Here is a 22541-nt window from a genome sequence, read left to right on the forward strand (position 1 = left end):
AAAAGGGGGGGGTGGGGGGGGGGGGGGGGTGTTTAAAGTGCCACTGAACACCAATAATTGTGGGATCATTTTTTAAAAAGGAAAATAAAATAAAGGGAAATGTAAGCCAACCCAAATTTGTGTTTCTTTTTTCCTTTATATAGTAAAAACTAGTGGTTATTAAATAACAAGCAAAAGAAAACGATAGGTCTAAAAAAATATATATACAATATATTTGGCTATGGTTGCATGACAGAGTAATCGTCAAACTATCACAGTGCTGAAAACTGAAAAATGCCCCGATACTAAAGGGGTATGTAAAAGCTACTACTCGAGTGGTAAACGAGACCTTCACTGAGACGATATGGGTTGACTTTGCTAACCTGGAAATACTAGTTACCTGGCTGTCATGCTTATCAAGTGGTTTCAGTATTTTGAGACAATAGCTTGGAGAAAGCATGCCCATCAGGAGTTTGATTAGTATTTAACCTTGTTTGCTGTGTGCTTCTTCTGTTACTTAAAATATTGAAGTCATTTGAACAGCATTACAGCCAGGCAGCTAGCATATTGATAAGCAGGTAAACAATGGCATCCCACATTTTTCCAATGTTTTCCGCTAGTTCCTTTTGTTTTGCACATTTTGTTTGCTTCATGTTAACCAGTGCACATTACATTGATAAACCTGCACAATGTAGTTATATGCATGAGTCAACCCAAGATATACTGTCTAATTCCGACACTTACAGATAAAATTCTACACACTTGTACTTGTAGATAGTGTGTTTATGGATATGCTCTATCTATAAAGAGATAATCACTCTGCTATTTACAGATATTTTCTCCTCATAAAAAGGTGGTGAAAAAACAGAATAAGAATCCGTGTGTAATAAACAAGAATGAACTGTGAAAAACACCCACCGATAAATATCCTTCCAGAGCTGTTCCACTGCCAGTCACTGGATCCACTCCATAGATCTTCTTATTCTGACTAGGTGGAGAAGGACAGATATTGGCACCCTCCCGACATGACACGTGGCACGTGTAGCCACAAACTGTGCACACATAAAAACAAACAGTTAGACTGGCCTTTCTTTATATTGTTGTAGTTATAATTTTTGCATGGTTGTAATTCTCACCTTCACAGCACAATCCTTGTCGTGCCAGTCCAACCATAACAGATGTACAACGCAGACACTTTGGTGGAGAAGTAAAATTTTTCACTTTAAAAGCATGTGCCTTGGGCTGTAACAAAAATGTTCATACATGACTTGAGAAATTTTGTAAACACTTAAAAGAATAGAAAAATACTAAAAGCTTGTAGCTAAGCTCTCTGGTAGTAAAAGGGCCTTTATTGTCTGTAAATCTGTCTGGAACAGCAAGCAAGTAAATAATTTATTAGCATGGAGTTGTATTGAGAACAAGCAGAAACGGGGAGGCATTCTGCTGGTTCTCAATACATTGGCCGTAAAGGAACTATGGAATTAATTTGCCCAACTCTGTCCCACTGGGTGCAGTAAAGGCCCATATCAACCCTCAAATACACTGGATTATAAAGTCTCACATTAATTCCTTTAGGGCACAGAGGGAGATGAACTTGCTCCATAGGCAGTAAGAAACAAAGAGTGATATATACAGAGCCATATGTCACAGTCAAATTGCAGTCAACGAAGGTCAAATCAAAGCAAAAATTGAATTTGGTTGCATTGAGTTACTGTGTTTATGAGAATATTGCTCAAATATGGATTCTACTTCTGAATAATGAATGCAGTTGGGAACAGCCATGCCTACCCAATACAAATGCAATATCCTATGCCTGTTTAGCAGTGGCAAAGCACAATTATTATAATTGTGTGCTGTATATTTCATTTTATAACATAATTCCTAAACTCACTGGGAGGAATTTATCAAAACTAAACCAGACAGAATTTGCAGCAGTTGCCCATAGCAACCAATCAGCATCTCTCTTCAGTTTGTTCAGTTAAGATTTTGAATGGAAAGATAGCAACTGATTGATTGCCATGCACAACTGCTCCAGTTTTGGTAATTTCCCCTATCCGAGTTTAATTTCACCTAAACCTACACACAGAGTCTGAAAACAACAGACTCTACAGGTACACTGCAATCTAATTTCTTGTAGTACTGATTGTACCATCACTAAAAAGGGTACCCCTTGCTGGGGAAATTGACAATTCTAATTCTTGAAATTCTAAATTCTGTGTGTGGCAATGGAGACAATAACCTGGTATTAAAGCACTAGAGACATAGGTGGAGATTACCCCCCAAGAGTAAAAGAAAAAACAAGTGCCAGCATAGACTTACTTTGTCTGATGGCTCTTCTGTATATTCCATGATTCCAACAGACCTCCTGTTAACCTTATTCTTGACAGACTACAGAAAGAAAACATTGTTTCCATGTACAAATTTATGGTGTAAGTTTTTAAATAAGCAATTACCAGAAGAGTAGCTCTAATGTTTATCTGTCAAACAAATGTTTAGAATAGCACAAATTAAACTAAATAAGTGAAAACATACAGCAATAATCCACAAAATGTTGTGGGCCAGTTCAGACCTATACTTTTCAAGGGCATTCCAATGCACTAAAGCAATGCATGGTAACACACTGCCATGTGTTGTGCGCAGATTGGGGGGGAAAAAACCGTTGCAGTGCATCTGTTCTAGTGCACAAAAGGGAAAAAAAAAAAAAAAAACCACACTGAAAAAACAGCTTTTTCTTGTTTTGTTTTTTTGTCGTAATCAAGCATTCACTGAAATAAAGGAGGGACAACACTGTTTGCAAAAATTGATGCAAAGAAGGACTTAAAAACATCCTTGGATATTATATTTACCCAAAAACGAAATACTCCTAGAGTGCCAAAACGAGGGACTGGAGACTCTCCCCAATTCAGGCAAAGCCCCATTTCCCCCATCATACTGCCAAAACAAAAGACATCCTATTGGTAAACAGCATCATAAAGGAGGGACAACACTGTTTGCAAAAATTGATGCAAAGAAGGACTTAAAAACATCCTTGGATATTATATTTACCCAAAAACGAAATACTCCTAGAGTGCCAAAACGAGGGACTGGAGACTCTCCCCAATTCAGGCAAAGCCCCATTTCCCCAGAGAGGTATAGGATAGTGAAAATGAATAGAGTCATGATTTTCAGCCCACTGCCCAAATACAGGTGGCCTACATCCTATTTTCAGCAAGGCGCTTGTGCTCACGTTCTTAAACATGGCAACAGGGTATAAATTGTCTAACTTCAACTAAATAAGGTGAAATATTAAAGGAAATAAAACCCAAAACAAGAAAAAACAGCTTTGTGAATCTTATCTGCCCTGCAGTTTGCAGTAGATTATGTGTCACAAAGGCAGACTCATTTACAGTTTTCTTTACATTATTGCAGCAAAATTGGGATAACACCAACTTTATAGTTGTTATATGTTCCTATTCACATTACAGAACTTTAAAAAATAAAATAGCTGCATTTTTAAGTGCTTTTCACTTGCTTAAGTATCTTATCCAGCTCCCCCCTAATTAACATTAAAGGAGAACTATAAGGTGAGTGCTTTTCACTCACCTCATAGTTCTAGCCGACCTGTGACAATGAGACTGTCACAGGTCGGCTCAGTAGATCGGGAAGTGAGCGAACACATACCGCTGTTCGTTTACTTCTCGATCCTGTCACGGCTCTCTGCCGTGATGGGGAGGGACTGGATTCCCCCCCTCCCCGCTCCGATCCGCCAGCGCTGACTGGCGGAACGGACAGGGGAGGGGGCTGGTACAGCTGGCTCTGCCTCTAGATAGGCAGAGGCAGCTGTCACTCACGCAGCTGGGCAGATCGCGACATCAATGTCGGGATCAGCTCCGGCATCTCAGTATACCGCGAGCTGTAGCTCGCGGTATACTGAGCTTAGGGTGACGGGAGGACGCTAGTTTGTGTCCTCCCGTTACCCTAAGGAGAACTATGGGGAAAAGCCCTGACCCCATAGTTCTCCTTTAAGGAGGGAACTGGGAGAATTTATGTTAACTCCTATTAACCCTGTCTGTACTGTGCTGGCAGATTTTATTATCAGTTATAAACTAGCTTTGAATATGGTCTGTCCTAATAAAGGGCTAAAGACTTAGAAGTGTTGTATATTAATTAATGGAAGCTTAACCTGTTCCTCAGTTCCCCCCTCTACTTCACTAAATAATTATTAAAGAGTTACACAATTTGATAATTAACCCTATATACTGTAACTCATTTATTTTAGAATACAACATTCTATAGTCAATGCTTTCCATTCCCCACACATTTCAAGGTCTGAGAATGAACAAAACGGCCATAGGAAGTATAGTTCAAAATGTGGGTATTGTTGGCACCTTTCCCTAACTGAATGCAGTCTGAATAATCACATACTCACATCAGTTCTGTCTCCACGTCTCATAATGACATTGCTGAATGTCTGGTGCTGCTCAGAGGATTCTGTACTGACCAGATCCTTCTGTTCAAAAAAAATAGAAAATACTAAAACAGAAAGCAATGCGGAGACCCATCAGTTATTTGTAGGCTGCTGAGCCATTTTTATACAATGCATTCCAGCCTGTTCATTTTACACATATTTTTAAACTCAAATCATTGCATTACATACACATGCCTTAAAAAGCAACTTAACACGACATCATAAGACATCAGTAAAACAATAGTCACATGCATATAACCAGTTATTTCGATCCAAGAGAGGCAATTAGTGGTTTAACCCTAATTCCCCCCCCCTCCCCCGTATCGGCTCTAGGGTGTGTACCTGTAGATCCACAGACTTCTGTCGGTCCGTTTTCCCCCCTTGCTTTCCCATCTTTCCCCACTCATTTGTCTCCTCAACTCCTCCCCTTAGGACTTTGTCTTTATGTCAACAAGGAGTCTAGCTGTTTATCAGAAGCTGCATTGAGCCTTGGTATACTGAGCTTGCGACATCACACTAACTAGGAATATGCTATACTGCGTAAGTTACACAGGGCCTACTTGATCTGTTGCCGGTGCCTCTGTGAACTCTATGCCTCTATGTTCTGGGCTCTGCGTGCCCTAACTCACGTGGCCGTTGTAGTGTTGACACTTCCCCTAAGTCTGTATGTATAACACCTCTATTCTTTGTAATTGTCTGTATCTTTGAAAACTGTGAAATAAAAAAAATCAAAAAATCTCCACAACACTACACACAGAAGTAAAATATTATCGTCCCTAATGCCCTCACTCAAAACTTCTAAGTCAGTTTTATTTTAAATATAATATTCTGTAATATTCTTAGAGCTCCTGTAAGACAATGGGACAGAGTTCAACATAATATTGATAAGAAAATATTTTGGCATAATTTCAAAGTGCTTGTACCTCGCGGAATGAGAGAAATGTTATGAGGGAGCGCTGTGGCTTATTTTCTGAAAAACAAAATATACGTCATGAGGATCAATTAGAATAACCAAGCCCTGTTTTCTGATATAGGTTTTTATCACAAATTATGCCCATGTGTCACCTGCTGTAACCTTTGACTTTGCTTCCTCACGCAGTTTCTCTAGTTCTGCTTTCAGATTCTTGTTTTCTTCATCTGCTTCCTGTAGTTTCCTATTTTAATACAGAAAATGGAGCCATAAAACATGGTACGCAGCTTACTTTATTACTCCTCGTGTCTTATGTATGAGTAACTAACACACACATAATGGCATCATACTGCCAAAACAAAAGACATCCTATTGGTAAACAGCATCATAAAAGAGGTCTAAATGCAGTTTTCTAGGAAGAGACAACGAAATATGATTTCTGGATAAATCCAGCAATAATTGCTGAAGAAAGGGAACCATCATAAGACTTGGTGTAGAAATGCAGCATATACTGCAGACAACTCACCTATCTGTTTCAAGGTTCTCAGATTTGAGTTTGTTCACCTCCGCCTGAACACTTTGCTTGGCTCGGATCTCTGCATCAAGGGCAGACTGAAGCTCTAAACGTCCTGAAGCCTCTAATTTCTGAAGTCTGCGTGCTTTCCACTGGTTTTCCTACAATGGAACACAAAAATATTTTTTTTTCCAAAAAACAACTCATCTCCATTGGGGCCCTGATGTAAGACATCTAGGAGGCCAGAAGTGGATGGTCATTACAAGTTTAGGATTTATTTTATTTCACTTTACTTAAAAAAATGTAATTATGTGTTTTTTGATTTTAGAAAAAAGAGGATTCCTGGGGGTGATAGAGATGAAGGTTATCAGTATACGTGTGTTATCAGTATACCAGTCTTGGTTATTGCTGATTTGTAATATTCTGTCTGATGAAAGGTTATGTCACATATAATTGTTCTTTTTCTCCCACGGGTTTAATGTTTACCCTGTTTCTTGTACCATCTAGTACACCAGCCCTCGGGGTTATCCTTTTTCTTATATAAAATAATTTATTTAAATAAACAAAACAATAAAAAAAAAATCGACCATTGCTGCTTCTTACCCCTGTCTTGCTGGATGGCGTTTGACTACCAGAACCCTTCAGTGCATCAAGCTCTTCAGTCATTTTGACAGATAAAGCCTGTAGATACATGCGGGACTGCTTCTCATCATTTACCCTAAAAAGTAGACAAAGTAGTCAATATTTAGTGAACTTATAAAGCATATCGCATAGTATAGAATATTAAATAGTGAAAAGGTGTTCTCCCCATTTCACCAGGAGTATCCTTGACCATTTTTTCTTCCAAATGTTTTATTTAACAAGTTCCACCAACACCAACACACTTTGAGCACAGTCCTTGGTCTTTTTAACCAAGGGTAGAGAGGGACATTTTCACAACACCCACCATCCGACCATGGCAATGGAGACAACAAAGCAGGGAACTTAGAACTGTTTGTATCTTAAATAACTTTACAACTGTTTTTCTTTTTAAGACAATTGTTGTATTTACACTTGCCTACTAAATGAAAAATAAACATATTCCTTCATCCTAGTCAATGCTTACTTTGGTGTCTGGATAATCACTATTGTTATGACTCTCCAAATCTCTAGAGTTATAGGTTTCTTTAAAATAAATCACAGTGGAAAACCAGATCTCTAACTATGTAATACCAATGGACATCATGATGAATAATAATATAAGGTCAGAAAAATGTGTACCAGGGCAGCGATGTTCTACTAAACTAGAAAAATTGTGGCCAGAGTGGCTTGACACACCAGGCATGATCCAGTTAGACCTCTTGTAGGACAGAATATGCTCTGTATAGTATTTTCTGATACTATAAAAAGATACATTGGGTGGCTTACAAAATCACATACACACAGTAGCAGCCTATATGGCTTCAGGCGCCAAGACAAAAAGAAAATATCTTAGAGTTTTTTTTTTTAAAGAGCTCAACATCTCTGTCTCATTAGAAATACAAAAATGATTTAGATAAAATGCTAAATGTTTTTTTTTAGATCAGATTTGATGGTTTGAGTTATCCTAAGCAATCCTTTACAGAGTTATCTCAGCCAAGAACCTTTTATATACACTATGTATTCTAGGTATTGATGGCTGAACACAGTGGCGTCACAATGGGGGTGCGGCCCGCACCCGTGTGCTACCATTGGAGGGGTGACACCAAAATGGCCGAGTCATTTTGGTGTCACCCCTTATGAAATGTCAGGCACACGGTCACAGACCGAGAGCCCGACAGTGTCAGGAGACAGGAGGGGACCTGGCGGCATACTTTATCCCGTCGGTTGAACGTCCCCTCCTCTCTCTGCCAGCGTCCATCACTAAGATGGCCTCCAGCAGGCGTAAAAAAGACAATCGGGCACGCGCGGCAACAATAAACGCGTGATGACATCACGGCGGGGTGTGACCCCGGTCCCGTGCCCCCGGGTGACACCCCGCCTCGGGACGCCACTGGCTGAACATTCATACGAAAGTGCTTACCATTGAAGAATGTCTGTGACTTGGGCCTCCCAGTTGGCCAATGTTTCTTTCTTGTCTTCCAAAAATTGCGATTCCTCCTCCATTTTTTTTTGAGAAGCAGCCATACTTTCTGAGTTGACAGTAATCTGTAAAGTAAAAAAAGCATATTCTTACAGCATGCTAGTAACAATCTTACAGATAAGTGGTAAACCATGTATGGCTTGGATCTCAAACCAGGCTCCCAAAATCTATTCTTGGGTCTAACAGAATGCCATACATTGCATTGAAAACTGTAGCTGTCCGTGAACATTGGCAAACTGATTGTTTGCCAATGATTGATTGACACAAAGGATAAACACAACTAACTGTTCCATGGTCTCACCCTCTCCAGTTCTTCCCGAAGTTTTTTGTTATCTGCCTTCAACTGATTCTTCTCCCGTTCATTAGTATTCTTGATCTCCTGAAATTCCTCCTCTTTTGCTCTTGCGCTGTTCCAAATGCAATTATAACAGATAAATATTGCTTACAAATACATTTTATCCCATCACCAGGGAAGCATAAGCACACTATACCGGTGAGCCAGGACCATGTCCCTGGAATAGAGAACACTCTACCAAGCCAGGCTAAAATTAACATGGACTTTAGCATAAACATGAATGTAAACGGTCATGCCTGGTCACTTCAAAAAGGTCTTACTATTATCTCTACTTCAGAGATCTGATGACATGTAGCCTGATACCTTTAATTCATTTTAAATATTTCTACCTTAGGCTGCTATTTAACCATCTTGCTTAATGCTTACTGAGTTGTGGAGTGTGGATAGAACAGGGTGTAAAGGATTGAAGTGGGGAAGATTATAACCTATGCAAGGTTTTTATTGATGTCTGTGTCCCTACTTGGGACATCCCCCTCCCCTGCACGTTTGTTGGCAGGAGGTCATCTGCCCAAAAATGGACAAAATAAATTTCACTTAACGTTGAATAATTCACTGTATGTTAAAATACAAAATCACCAGAGTAAGAGCTGCTAGCAGTAAACGTTTGGTAAAAGTCACATTCATTGCTTTATACATATGCCCCACAGATTAATAAAGCTGACAGACTTTCTAACCCTTCTCCAATCCATGACATTGGCAAAAGCCTGCCATTAAACTTATATTGAAGTTGACAAGAAAAGCCAGCAAAGAGAACATTTTAACTGGGCTTTTTAATACAAGGCAATGGAAACATGGAAGTTATCAATATAGCAAAACAAAATGTAATTTTTTTGTGTTCTAGTTTTTAACATGCATAGAAAGAATTAGCTGGTGCCTGATTAGTTTCCAAGAGGAACACTTCTATTTTCCTCCAGTTTTCCAAACATTCAAGTTGACATTTAGGTGAAGATAAGGTAAAAGTGAAACCTCTACCTGTCATTTCTCCTTTTTCCAATGGACTCGTGCATTCCCTCCATGTCATGTTTTAGTGATATCAGTTCTGCTTCCTTCTCTGCAAGTTCTCTACGGAGCACTTTCGTCTCATTGGCATGTTCAGCTTCCCGTTGTGCAAACTCTTCCTGCAACTGGGAAAGGTCACTCTCCAGTTGTTGGCACCTCTTTTCAAGTTCCAGTCTCAGCTGGGTCATCTCAGAAACATGAAATGAGCCACTTATGACAGGAGAAGCAACAGATTGCTGTGTCTGCACCAAAACAGGCAAATGGGATTATGAACAATAGTTTATGTAGATATGAAGTACATCAAATGTATAAATAATCACAGTACAGATGTTACAGAAGGAATCAGAACACATGCCTATTACCTTTACTCTTTCCAGATCCTCTGAAGCCTGAACCTCATTCCTCTCTCGCAGTTTCTTCTGTCTGTCCAATTCTATGGCCAAATCTTCTGCTAATGAATCAGCCTAAAAGAAGAAAAAAAAAAAAAACTCTTAAAAAGCATTTTTGGCCAAGTCAAAAAAAATGGTTATCAAATAATGGACGTAAGGAGGTGGTACCCATTGCCTGAGACAGGGATAAAAGAAAAGCCAAGGTTAACGTATCATAATTTAATTAGCATAATGTAATTTGTAATTTGAGCAGCTTTTAGGCACCATCATCTGCTCCTCTAATTTAGTAAGTGCCAATGTAATTCTCACATATTCAAATCAGTGCTAATCTAACAACCCCCATATCATTTCCTACTTTGGTCTTAATTTAGTGTTGATGATACCAGCTCCCTTTTCTGGAGGACATGCACATCCTAAGCAAAATGACTATTAAAAGGGGCATTCCATTTCCAACAAGAGAGCAGGACAGAAGGGTGGGGGGAAGTAGCCAAGTAGGCTCAGATCACTGACCTCTCTTCTACCAGCTTCCGCTTTCTGCAAGTCCTTTCTCAAAGTCCTCACTTTCTCTGCTGCTGCCTCTGCCTCATCTTCCTTTTCATTCAGCCTGCGAGACAGACGTCCATTTTGGGAACTCAGCCCATCACACTTCTCATCCAGTGCACGCAGCTCCTCCTGCAGTCTTCTCTGCTTCTCCAGAGCCGCCCTGTGTTCCGCTCCTTGAGATTTCAGCTGCTCCAACATTTCAGAGAGTTCCTAAGTGGAAAGAGTAAGATCACACGTGGAGCAGAAGCCTCAGCTCGTATACATTAGATGAATTTAAAAGGGAACCTGTAGTAACAGACAAATGGAGGCTGCCGTTGTTGACCTCTCATTATGAAGAAACTCGTTGCCTGGCTATCATTCTAATCTTTTTCTTCGTACTCTCTGAATCACTGACCTCGAAGAAAGAATTGTGACTTTTTCTAAGACTTCGTTCCTGCATGCTTGTCCTGGGGTGTTAAAGTATTGAAGCCAAACACAGTCAAGCAACTAGCATTTTAAGGAGGTGGTTAAAGGGAGCCAAATATTTAATTGCAGGTTTACTTTCGTGAAAAATAATCGTGAAAATTAGTGTACTCTGTAAACTGTATGAGGAGTTAATGTCTGCACTAAGATTAAATTAAATCCTTCCTTTCACATGCCTTTATTTACATTTTTCTCCAAAATTACATGCAGACCAAGCTGTCCAGCAGAAGTGACAGTTACAGGGGTTGAGACAAACCATACAATACTCCCAAGGGTGCTTACAATGGTCACCTTTTATTCATGTGGTTTTTTTTTTGGGGGGGGGGAGTGTTTAGTGTGTTTTTTTTTGGGGGGGGGGGGGGGGTTTAAGAACAAAGTGCTGTAAATGCTTAAAAAGTGTTAGCTGGAGTTGGGCTTTAAATTTTGTTCATCTGTTATTTAAAGTTCATTTAAAACATGTCCATCCTCTCCTACCATCTCCACAAAGTGACAACGCTGCTATTCAATTTCACTGGAGAATAAACAGTGATGCCACACTGTTAAAGGAAAATAAAAATAAAACACATCTACCTGTCAGATGTGTGAATACTAGGGACAAACTCCATATGTGCCATTTTGTATTGCCCAGTGTTTCACTTCACATAACCCTTTACGCGTTCTACCTTAGTACAGCGATCTTTCTCTTGTTTGAGTGTTTTCACTTGTTTTTCCAGGGATTGGATATGTGTTCCTGAAATTGAATCCTGCTCCTTGGACTTTTCTATGGAACAAATAAGTAATTATAGAAATATAGAAGTTATTGGTCAGTGTATAAAAATGTATAAAATTACAAAACAGATTATATAGGCAACCACAAAACCACTGAGACACTTTGTATTATAAAAAGTCATGACACTGTCAATTCAGAAAGCCATGAGTCTTTTTCTTTAACTGTGTTTGTTATTTAGTCACATATCATGTTCGCATCAAGTTCAGGTGGCATACAGAAATATCAGCTAGGTGTGGAATTTTTCGCAGGAAGTAGCTAAACTAGCCTCTATGTTTCTTGAATCTCCATTTGTCTCCACGTCCTGCTCTTCTCTATACAAACCTCATAGAGCCTCACAACTGATGTCAGTGGAATATTAGCAATAATTTTATGGAGAGATCACCGATGCAATAATTCTTATGAATTACTTTTACAAAAAAAAGTCAATTGAACTGTGTATTAAAACCTTTAGTGAACAGAAAACATTTTGATAAAAATAAATGAAATTACAAATACTTCATATGTTATGCTTTAGGGCTTGTTCACAGCAAGTGCAGAGCAGAGCAGTTACAAAACGCATCAAAAATGCATCCAACATACTCCAATGGTATTTTGGGCTCTAGTTCATACCACAGCGTTCAGTTCCAGGGCATGTGGAAAAACTGCAGCATGCCCTACTTTTTCTGCTCTGGGATGCACCAAAACACATCAGAAACGCATGCAAATGCCCTGGAATAATTTTTTTTTAATGATGCGGAAAGTGGCAAAATGTACTGCACTGCATATGCAGAAACTCATGCGGTCCGGATTTGGCTTAAACAAGCCCTTAGTGAACTGAATTTAATCTGTATATCCAAATCCAGTCAGTCATTCATGCCGGGAGGTGTCTTGCACAGCGCATTAATATGCAAGCTTGGCTGATATAAGCATGCATGTCTATGTCATGATAGTTCTAAAGAACAGTTTATTGATTGAGCTCTCCTATTGCACATGTATAGGAACCAGTACACGCATTCACCTGTTAATTTCTTTTGCAGAACTTCTATTTCAGTCTTCAAACTGCGGATCTCGTTGTCTTTGTTGATTGTGTTTTGTACAATATCTTCAAAAACAAAATATTTAACGCTTAAAACACAGCACAGTTCAGGACAGGATTTGTAGCAGTAATGTTACACATATGCAGACGTACTTACCTTGGTACTGATCTTTTTCTTGCCCTAGTTTAGTTCCTACACCATTACTGACACAACTTATCAGTGACCCGGCATCTGACAAGGAGCTAAAAAATGTATTTCAAACAGATATTTAAATTACATAAAGTAAAATGAACCAGTAAAAAACCTAAGCATTTTCGTGCAGCCCAACACTGACCAAAAAATATTCCACCCAAACATATCCCACCATGTTTACAGAAACACAAAATGTACCCCAGCATATGGCAGAGTACACACATAACTGGACATGACAGTCAAGGAAATGCACATTGAGCCAAAAGCAAAAAGAGAAACATGCAGGCTGCCATTGTACACTTCCCATTCTGCAAATGCAAGTTGCCTGACTGTCATGTTGATCCTCTAGCTTCAATGGCTTGATTCCCTGATGCAGAACAAGCATGCAAATAAGAATTTAAGATTTGACTCTAATTTTCCTGATCTGCATACTTTTTTTTTCTTTTTAGGAGAGTCAAAAGTACTGAAACAGAGATCAACCTCGAGGGTTTGTATATACATGCACATGTAGCATACTTTCAGGTGAATTCCACAGCCATCTTAAAAATCTTTCTGACCGGCACTAAACCTCCATCTGACCTGCATTTTCCATCCATCTAGGATTTATGCTGCATTTGCACTCCCATTGACTATAAAAAGAAAAAGCAGTTCTGGCATTAACAAAAAAAACTAATTACAAAGAGCTAGCTACGGCTCTGCATATACAGTCTATTATACTTACCAGTTGGATGTAAATGTAAATCCAACAAAAGGTAGAAGATGAGCAGCAAACCCATTGAGGTTATTTGGAGGCAATGTTTCCTGGGGAAATGTAAAGATATCTAGTTTGTAAAATGCTACAACTGGTTTATAAAAATTCGAATTTTCAGCAATATAACATGATTAGGAGTAGGGACAGCTAAACAGTCCTGTGATAACAAAAACACATAAAAAAAGCACAAATGTCACATGACTGTAAGAATCTCAAACAGCATGGATCCGGCTTCCCGGTTAATCAGGAAGCCGGGCGACGTGTAATGACTCGCCGCCCGGCTTCCTGATTGGCCAGGAAGCTGGCTCCATGTTCCCTCGCAGCACTACCAGTCAGAGGAAATCTCTCTCTGACTAGAAGTTCTGGTATCAGGGGTAAATATCAGAACATTTGGGAGTACGAGTAGCTTTGGTCCTCTAGCCCCTTAATTAGTTTTGTTGCTCAAGCACAACCTTTCTGGGGATTGGTGACCAAAACTGAACTACATACTAGAGATGAGGCCGGACCAGTGATCTGTAAAGTGGCAAAATTATTGCTTTGTCTCTAGAGTATATTGTCTTTTTAATGCATCACAGTCTTCTGCTAGCTTTGTTTGCTGCAGCCTGGCATTGCATGCTATTGTTTAATCTGTAGTCAACAATGACCCCCAAATCTTTTACCCCTACTGACTTCCCTAGTGGAGTTCCCATTATTGTGTATGCTGTTTTTAACCCCAAAAAGCATTACTTTAAATTTTTCAACATTAAACCCCATCTTCCACATAGTTGCCCACTCCCCTATTTTATCCAGGTCCTCCTGTAATGTTATAATGTCTAAGTTTGTGTCGATTACCCTCCCAATTTCAGCATGATTTGCAAATACAGAAATATGGCTATTAACAACTCAGGTTAAACAATACTGGGCCTAGCAAAGAATGCCATTCTCGACCTTAGACCAATTTGAAAAAGAGCCATCAAAAGTCTCTGGACACGTTCCTGTAGCCAGTTCTCTATCCACATAAACACAATTTTATCAATGCCCAAAGATTGCAGCTTGTGTATTAAGCATTTGTGGTACCGCATCAAATACTTGTGCAAAATCCAGGTACACTACGTCCACTGCCGTTCCACTATCTACTGACCTCCTGAAAGAATGTTAGTAGGTTGGTCTGACAAGAACAGTCCTTTCTAAATCCATGCCCATTGTCACTTATTATACCATTGCCATGAACAAAATCTATTACTAGTCCTTTATCATTCCCTCAAACAATTTGTATATTATTGATGTTAAACTGGCTGGTCTGTAGTTCCCCGGTTGGCATCTTGAACCCTTTTTGAAATGTCAAGGGAAACAATTGTTCCCAGTGGAAGATTGCCCCTTTTTACCTGTTCAGGTGGCAATTTTGGATTTCTCATCACTTTTATTCCCGGTATTATTGGTGATCTGGACAACTAGACAGAGTAAAATCACAGTGGTTCTAACCACTCACCACATTTAAGGAAAAGTAGCTTCTTAAAATTAGCTATCCATTTCTATTCTACATTAATGTGTACAGTAAAAACAAAATATACAAGGCCTTATACCTTTATTATCTACATGCCATCTGAAATATCATATAGACCTGACACGCTTAACTTTAGCTACCATAGAAAGTGAACAGCTAAACAAGTAATCATCACCAACCACATTTTTCAAAGAATCATCATCCACATCAAAGTTGGAGGTGTCTGCTGGGTTATCAACCTCAGGGATGTAGGGTGGAACAGCAGTATGTATGTTGTCCCAATCTACTCCGCTAAAGAATGGATGTTTTTTGAAATCTCTGACACCTCCTCTTCCAAGGCGTTTCTCTTGCCGACATATCAGTTGCTTGATGAGATCCTTTGCATGTTCAGATACATCAGTAACGTCAGATGGAAATTGCAGATGTTCCTGCATCAAACATTAACAATTAAACAGTCAGATCATATCAAAATGCAAGCACTATATAATCCATAACCTATTGTGAATCAATGGAAAATGTATTTAAAAAAAGAAACAATGTTAATGACCTTATTTCAGGTACCTACTGACATGGAATGCTTGATTGGGAATCATTTGCTCAGCAATGATGCACTACAACTAGCAATTAATCGCTAAACAATTATTAGTAGCAGGATTGAGCTACTAAAGATCTCACATGTAGCTCTAACCTATTCAGGTGACTGCCAGCAAATACATTTCTTCGTGGCAAGAGATAATTCCTATAGAAGCAAGTGTATCACAGTCCACTCAACCAGCCTCCAAACCTGTCTGTCTTGTGCCTATATGTTTTACACCATGTAATTGTTTTTTTGTCATTCTTAACAACCCTAAGGCTGGAGTAACCCCATGGGGCCCTTCAGCCCAGAACCAACATTCTCTCCATGAACCTTATTGAATATTAACCGTTCAACCATACATGTATACCAAATTTGTGCTTTCTAATTGAAACTTCAAGTGATACTTGTTGCACACATGTATTTTGCTATATAAATAGTACTCAACTAAAAACAAATAAACTAATGATAAAAAAAAGGCTAGTGTAGCCCTAGCCTAAGAGTGCTTTATAGCATGTCATACATGGGAAATTATGTTAGGTCATCCCTGACATGACCAGGATTTCCAGTGTGCTCATGACCCAGCTCCTCCCTGCATTCCTTGCAAGAGCAGTCCACTGCAACACCAAACTGTCTGTCTATATAAAATAATGTACTGTTGCAGAGGTGCATGCTGGAGCTGGATCAGGTACTTCATACAAAAATAAAGGAAAAAACATAGAATTTTGACTTGTAAACACTGAATTATGTTTTATATTTTTTTAGCAAGGCCCCAGGGCTTTTCTGTATTGGTCTTATCTCAATGTTACACTAAAATTTTATGCTGATTTTTCCTGTGTGTTGCAATGTAATGTTAAAGGGAAAACAACTCTCTAACTAAAAGGTGAACTTTGATATCTGGATCTACTATGCCACTATGTCACTTGATGTAAATGATCTTTAAAAAAAGAAAAAAAAAAAGAAAAAACGCAGTGAAATATTTGCAGCCTGAAATCCTCTAGTAAACTAGAAAGAGATTTATTATTCGGTATGGAGTCCACTATGAATAAACTCTGTGTAAATTGTAGCTTTGTAATAGATTAGAAAGAATTCTACAAAACAACACTGGTAGTACAATTTTTGTCTGGCCTATGGGTTTTACTAAAAACAGAGAATGTAAAAATGCTCTACATCCTTTACTAATATTTTGCATTTATTCTGAGAAGGAAGAGCTTTTGACAAAAATCAGTAAATTACTTACCATAACACGATGTTATGCCAGTAATTTCTCAGTTTTGTGCCACTTACTGTTATGGCGCTGCGCAGATGAGGCTGCTTACTACCTCTTCTGGGAAAAATACTGGCCTTGCAATCTCTTTCTAATGAATAACATTGCCAGAATATCGCATTTTTAAACAGCCGGGAAAGTGGTGGGGTGGGGAGCAACCCTATACAAAAAAGGTACCTTTTATTTTTGCTGCTGGTTACTAATTAAAGGAAACCTTTCCACTTCTGAAGCATGTAAACAAAGAGCAACCTTCATAATCTGCTCCTCTCTTTCTGCATAATAAGCAGTCTCAGCAGACTAAACAGCGCTATTAAGATATGCAAATTTTGACTTTTTTGTTAAAAGGCAGAAGCTACGTTTTCATTGCCATCTGTAACCACTCCCCCTAGCCACTGATGTACATCTACTGCTCTGACTATAACAGGACAGTCTGAGGTTACCTAGCTGCAGGCTGTAATTTACAGTCTTACTTTACATTCTATATGGTATGCAGGAGCCAAGATTGCAGGGCAGCAGAGTTTTAGTTTACAGCTTAAGCATCAATTGCTTATAAGCTGAATAGTTATTTGACAGCGGTTTATGTACTGGAAAGGAAAGGGCTGCTTAACAGTGGCATAAATGGGAAAAAAACATTTTTTACATTGTTTTACAGTGTTTTATCACACTGGGATGTAGTTTAATGTGTTGTGAATCACTTCAAAACATTAGCAACAACCATGATTAAAAATACCCACAAATAGACTAAATAACCACTTTCACCATCTCTAGAAACTAAAATCAAAATTCTGACAGATGACAAAATACAGGTTTGATAACTAAATCTAGGAGGGCTAAAAAAGAATGTTACCTCATGATTCATTATTTTTCCATATGTCTCTACAAGAGACTCGGCATAGAAAGGAGTCTCTCCAAAGAGAAGTTCATACATGGAGACTCCTAAAGACCACCAGTCACACTCTGTCCCATACTTCCCCTTGCCGTCCTCCATGGCTTGTAAAATTTCTGGTGAAATATAGTCAGGTGTGCCAACAGCTACTGACGATTCCACCTATAGAAAGACAGAAGAAAAACAAAATGCTAAAGGTCCAATCCAGAAGGTGCTATTGTTCCAACCTGAAGGTGTTTTGGTCTTCCGCATCAAATCTAGAAGAAATCCAAGATGTCCTACTTCCTAGGACACCACACTAAAACTGAGCTCTCTCCCTGGGTAGAGCATAGCACAGCCCACAAATGGAGGAGTAATGCACTTCAGCTGTTCTGGAAATTACAGCTAGAGCAGTTTAACAGGCACTATAGAAAACGCACATTAGAAGAAAATCCTGAGAAAAATTAGGGTCACCCATGACTAAAGTAATGTTGGGTAAAGTGATGGGTATTATTTTGCCATTTATGGCCAATAGTCGAATGACATTTGAGGGGTAAAAATCAAGCCATTCCTCCAAAGCAGCCAGCTACTCATGTGTGCAAGACTGAACCAGGTCTCTAATTGCAGTTGCTGTCCCCTGCAGACTTACTACCAGTGTCATCCAACCAAGCGCCTGTGGCCCCAGGCCACCATGGACACACGCATTGGGTCATGTCATCCTGCCAGCTTGGGCTCAGAGTACTCCTGGATAGAAGGACACTCACACATAAAAGGACCAGTCACTAACTGTGGTGGTGAAGAGGAAGGACCTGTGACATTACTTAACTGGTTAGAAGATTGCATATATGATTAATGAGATTTAGAAAATGAATGCATATATAGAGATATATTTTAAGTTCAACATAAAGTCAAACCAAGCACCAACTCAGAAAGCAAGGTGTCATGATTTGAGCAAAACACGTCCCTTACTGTCATAAACAGGCTTGTACCGATTGTATATTATTGCAAGTATTCTAACAGGACTGTTCTCAACAATCAACTCTACCAAGTACATGTACAGAAACAAAAGAACAGTTTTCTTAATGTGGTGGGGGAAATAGGGTTAGGGTACTTTTCCTGGAGACAATTTCCGACAAAAGATTGTAACCCTTTCCAATGCTATTCAAAACTCTAAAAAGATTTGGTTAGAGTTGCACTTTAACTACTATGATTATAACTATATTAACACCTTACCAATCAGATCTTGACGCTAAATGTACTTATTCTAAAGCACAGAATAATTCTGGGATAATACAAAAAGTATATTTACCTTGCCATCTGGTCGCATCTTTAGACATGATCCAAAGTCTGCAAGCCTGATGTGGCCTTTCAGGTCAATGAGAATGTTATCTGGTTTTATATCTCTGTGTAGAGGAAACAAAACACTCAGCACACAAGGAGGAAAACAGAATACTCAAATATTCTACATACTATTACTTGCAATGTCGCTTGATAAAGACATACGCTAAGCCTGATCAAAAACAAACTAAAAGGCCAATTCCATTCACATATACTGTATATTTTATACATAAAGAATCACAAACTGATCCTAAGAAGAGAAGAAAAAACACTGGGATGTATGTCATGTCCTTCCACTTAATATCCTAAATAAAGTTACAGTGTAATAGTAAACTCAGGGCAGATTAGATACTAAAATTAGGGATGCACCGATATATCGGCCGCCGAAACATATCGGTCAAAAATGGCACTTTTGTCAAAATGCTGAAAGTGCAATTTTATGGCCGAAAGAGCGGTGCATCTGTTCTTTCTCTCCTCCCCACTGGGCGCTGCTCTGTGTCCCAGCGGGGAAGAGAGAAACTGTCACAGGAGGCCGAGCGCTGGGAGGGAAGAGCGCTGCGAGCAGCCGGCGTGCCTCCTTTCCCGCACCGCTCAGCCTCCCGTCACAGATCGGGAGAGGGGTGTAGGGGCGGAGACAGCCATTGCTGTCACAAGAGACCGAGCTCTCCTCCCGCACCTCCCCACCCAGCCTCCTGTGACAGCCAATCCAAGAAGGAGACCGCCATCATTCCTGTCACAGGAGGTAGAGCTCTCCTCCCGCACCGCCCCACCTCCTGTGATAGCTGTCAATGTGAAAAGCAGGTGCAAACACTGAGCGATCAGTGATCGCCGAGTGTTTGTAAATAATTGAGGCCATAGTATGTTTACGGTGTCCTCAATTATGAATGAACAGGACGTGATCTTCATCACTTCTTGTTCATTCATGATTGTGGACATGGTAAAAATACTATCTCCACAAGTTATGAATGAACAGGAACACTCAGTATAGAGGATTCCTGTTCACTTATAACAGTTGCTGCAGAAAAATAGATTGAGGACACAGAGTCCTCAATCTATTTTTCTATGTTAAAAAAAGGAAAATATCAGGGGTCTCTTCAGACCCCTAATATTTCCTAGAAGCCCCTAAAAAATAAATATATTTTAAAAGTTTATAAAAAATAGATAAAAATAAAATATTTTTAAAAATTTGACGCCGCACACCGGAGCAGCAGTGACGCGACGCTCGGCGAGGTAAGTAAGATGACACCTGGCGCTGACTCGAGTATAAGCCGAGGGGGGCACTTTTCACCCAAAAAAATGGGCTGAAAATCTCGGCTTATACTCGAGTATATACGGTACATGAGATCTACCAATGGAAAAAAAACCTCTCTCGCTCCTGGCTGTCTCGCCTCGCTCTCCTGGCTGTCTCTCCCCGCTCTCTCTCCTGGCTCACCTTGCTGTATTTTGCAAACAGTGTAGTGCAACAGGCTGTGTAAACTAATATTCTTTGATGTAATGCATATCACTTCAACCACCAGTATCCACCAGAAAGGTGTCAGGGAGATTGGCTCAGCAGACTCAGGCTAATAGGTAATCATGTGTGCACAGCTAAATAAATATACCAAAATGGAATAAAGGGGCCACCATTCACACCCTTCGTGATCTACCAGCATCAGCTTTGAAAACTACTGGTAGATCACGATCTACCTAATGGGCAGCCCTGTATCCTGAGCTCACAGCTGTCAGATCTAAAAGTGCAGTTTCAAAGCAACACTGTTGTTATGAAATTGATACATTTGTAATTGATATGCAAGGCACTTTGCAATTTAATTATATCACAAATTAATTTTCCATTTCAATCTGAAGCCAGCTATGATTTCTCCAAGACTGCTCAAAAACCATTGCGTTTTTTTTTTTTGCAAATATGGCAACAGCTTTCTGGGGGTGATCTCTTTACAAACGGTGTATATTAAAGTCAAAATAATTTTAAGCCATTTCAAATGCTGATGCTGATGAAATCACTTGCAATGGATGATGCTTCTTGAGGTTTTAAAAGTTTTCGTTTTCCTGCAGAATCAGCTGGTCCCCTGAGCACTGGCCCGGATATCCTGCATTAGAGTGACTCCTTTCTCAAGCAGAGTGCTATGCAGTCACCCTTTTGTTGTTCTAGTAGGCCGAGTGTCTTCACAAACACAGGAAAAGAAGCCTTCTCCAAGCTAGAAATTTCTGCGTATTTGGTTCATTTTTCTCCAGAAGTCCGCACAGACCTTAAGGTCAAATTCTTGGCATCACATTTGCTGTCCCAGTCTTACCACAGAGAGCCTTTTACTATTAAATATCATTTGGTCCTAAATCCATATGGGTGCTGGGAATGTATTGCTGCACTGCAACTGATCAAGTGATTACAACATGTATACCATTAGCTATAAACCAGCCACTGGTTCAGCAAGGGACAACAATGTAGAAAGGACGTTGCTCTCTACTACGCTAGCCCTTGATGCACCTTATACACCAATAGAGATTATAATGATATTAATACTCGTAAGTTAGACTGACTGCACTGTGTGCTTTGTACTATGCTGCCCTTTTTATTTACCAAAGTAGTTTTAGTAAATATTGTCTACTTTGAAAAAAAGTCTACCAGTGCTTTCTATTACATCTTAAGTTTACATTTGGGATCACAGGCTTTTGCTCAGCTTACAATCATGGCTGCACTGTAATGACATGGCTGCACTGTATTTCTGTATTAGTTACCTTTTTCCAAAAGGATCTTACCTATGCACATAGTTCAGTTTATGCATGGAGTCTATGGCTAATACCATTTCTGCCAAATAAAAGCGAGCCATGTCTTCTGGTAGGCGGTCCTCAAACTTGCTAAGCAGAGTCAACAGATCTCCTCCAACATAGTAATCCATCACTAGGTACTTTAAAAAAAAATGTTTTGTTACATTCAGATCATCAGAACATAGACAAACATTCCACTGTTCATGGTAAGGACTGTATAGGTCAGCATGAAAGAAGAAGTTAGTTTTCTTAAAATACAATTTAAATTAAAGCTATAGTTCATTTACAACAAAAACACATTCCGAGTTATTCTTGTATTGACTGCCGGAAAGTGTTTTTTAATGTAAATTTCACGCTTCAATAAGTGTTACAGAAACCATTTTGCTAGACCATTTCAACAAAAACATCCCATATGGTTATATGGGCATTTAAAGTACTTTAGACATGTTATTTACCAGTAAAAGCAGACACTCAAAAGTCCAAGACTGCTTCTGGGTGCCACCATCTTGGATGTGATGTCTGCAGTCTCAGAGCTGTCTCCCAAGTGACACTATATTGTATTCCCTGTTGCTCCTCCCCCGGCAGCTACACACAGTGAGGAAAATAATTCTTTGATCCCCTGCAGATTTTGTAAGTTTGCCCACTTACAAAGAAATGAAAGGACTATAATTTTTATCATAGGTGTATTTTAAATGATAGGGGCAGAATATCAACCAAAAATCCAGAAAAAAACACGATACAAATGTTATAAATTGAGTTGCAGTTCAGTGAGTAAAATAAGTATTTGATCCTCTACCAACCAACAATAATTCTGGCTCCCACAG

General features: G+C 39.3%; 1 protein-coding gene across 1 annotated transcript in view; it reads right to left on the reverse strand.

Annotated features, from left to right (window-relative positions):
• CDC42BPG (CDC42 binding protein kinase gamma) overlaps nucleotides 1-22541 on the reverse strand; it is a 110438-nt gene that overhangs the window by 30037 nt on the left and 57860 nt on the right. Inside the window, exons 5-25 of the mRNA XM_018554317.1 lie at nucleotides 21709-21857; nucleotides 18926-19019; nucleotides 17599-17799; nucleotides 15090-15338; nucleotides 13398-13477; nucleotides 12641-12726; nucleotides 12466-12522; nucleotides 11362-11459; nucleotides 10205-10447; nucleotides 9668-9769; nucleotides 9279-9547; nucleotides 8253-8358; nucleotides 7892-8016; nucleotides 6454-6568; nucleotides 5863-6011; nucleotides 5492-5580; nucleotides 5350-5396; nucleotides 4388-4468; nucleotides 2299-2367; nucleotides 1116-1221; nucleotides 898-1031 (exon numbers count right to left, since the gene is read on the reverse strand). Of these exons, the coding sequence (XP_018409819.1) occupies nucleotides 898-1031; nucleotides 1116-1221; nucleotides 2299-2367; nucleotides 4388-4468; nucleotides 5350-5396; nucleotides 5492-5580; nucleotides 5863-6011; nucleotides 6454-6568; nucleotides 7892-8016; nucleotides 8253-8358; nucleotides 9279-9547; nucleotides 9668-9769; nucleotides 10205-10447; nucleotides 11362-11459; nucleotides 12466-12522; nucleotides 12641-12726; nucleotides 13398-13477; nucleotides 15090-15338; nucleotides 17599-17799; nucleotides 18926-19019; nucleotides 21709-21857 (2649 nt within the window). The remainder of the gene's footprint in view (nucleotides 1-897; nucleotides 1032-1115; nucleotides 1222-2298; nucleotides 2368-4387; nucleotides 4469-5349; nucleotides 5397-5491; nucleotides 5581-5862; nucleotides 6012-6453; nucleotides 6569-7891; nucleotides 8017-8252; nucleotides 8359-9278; nucleotides 9548-9667; nucleotides 9770-10204; nucleotides 10448-11361; nucleotides 11460-12465; nucleotides 12523-12640; nucleotides 12727-13397; nucleotides 13478-15089; nucleotides 15339-17598; nucleotides 17800-18925; nucleotides 19020-21708; nucleotides 21858-22541) is intronic.

This window comes from Nanorana parkeri, unplaced genomic scaffold (genome assembly GCF_000935625.1).
Source record: "Nanorana parkeri isolate BGI_ZX_2015 unplaced genomic scaffold, ASM93562v1 scaffold153, whole genome shotgun sequence".
Lineage (NCBI taxonomy): Eukaryota > Metazoa > Chordata > Amphibia > Anura > Dicroglossidae > Nanorana > Nanorana parkeri.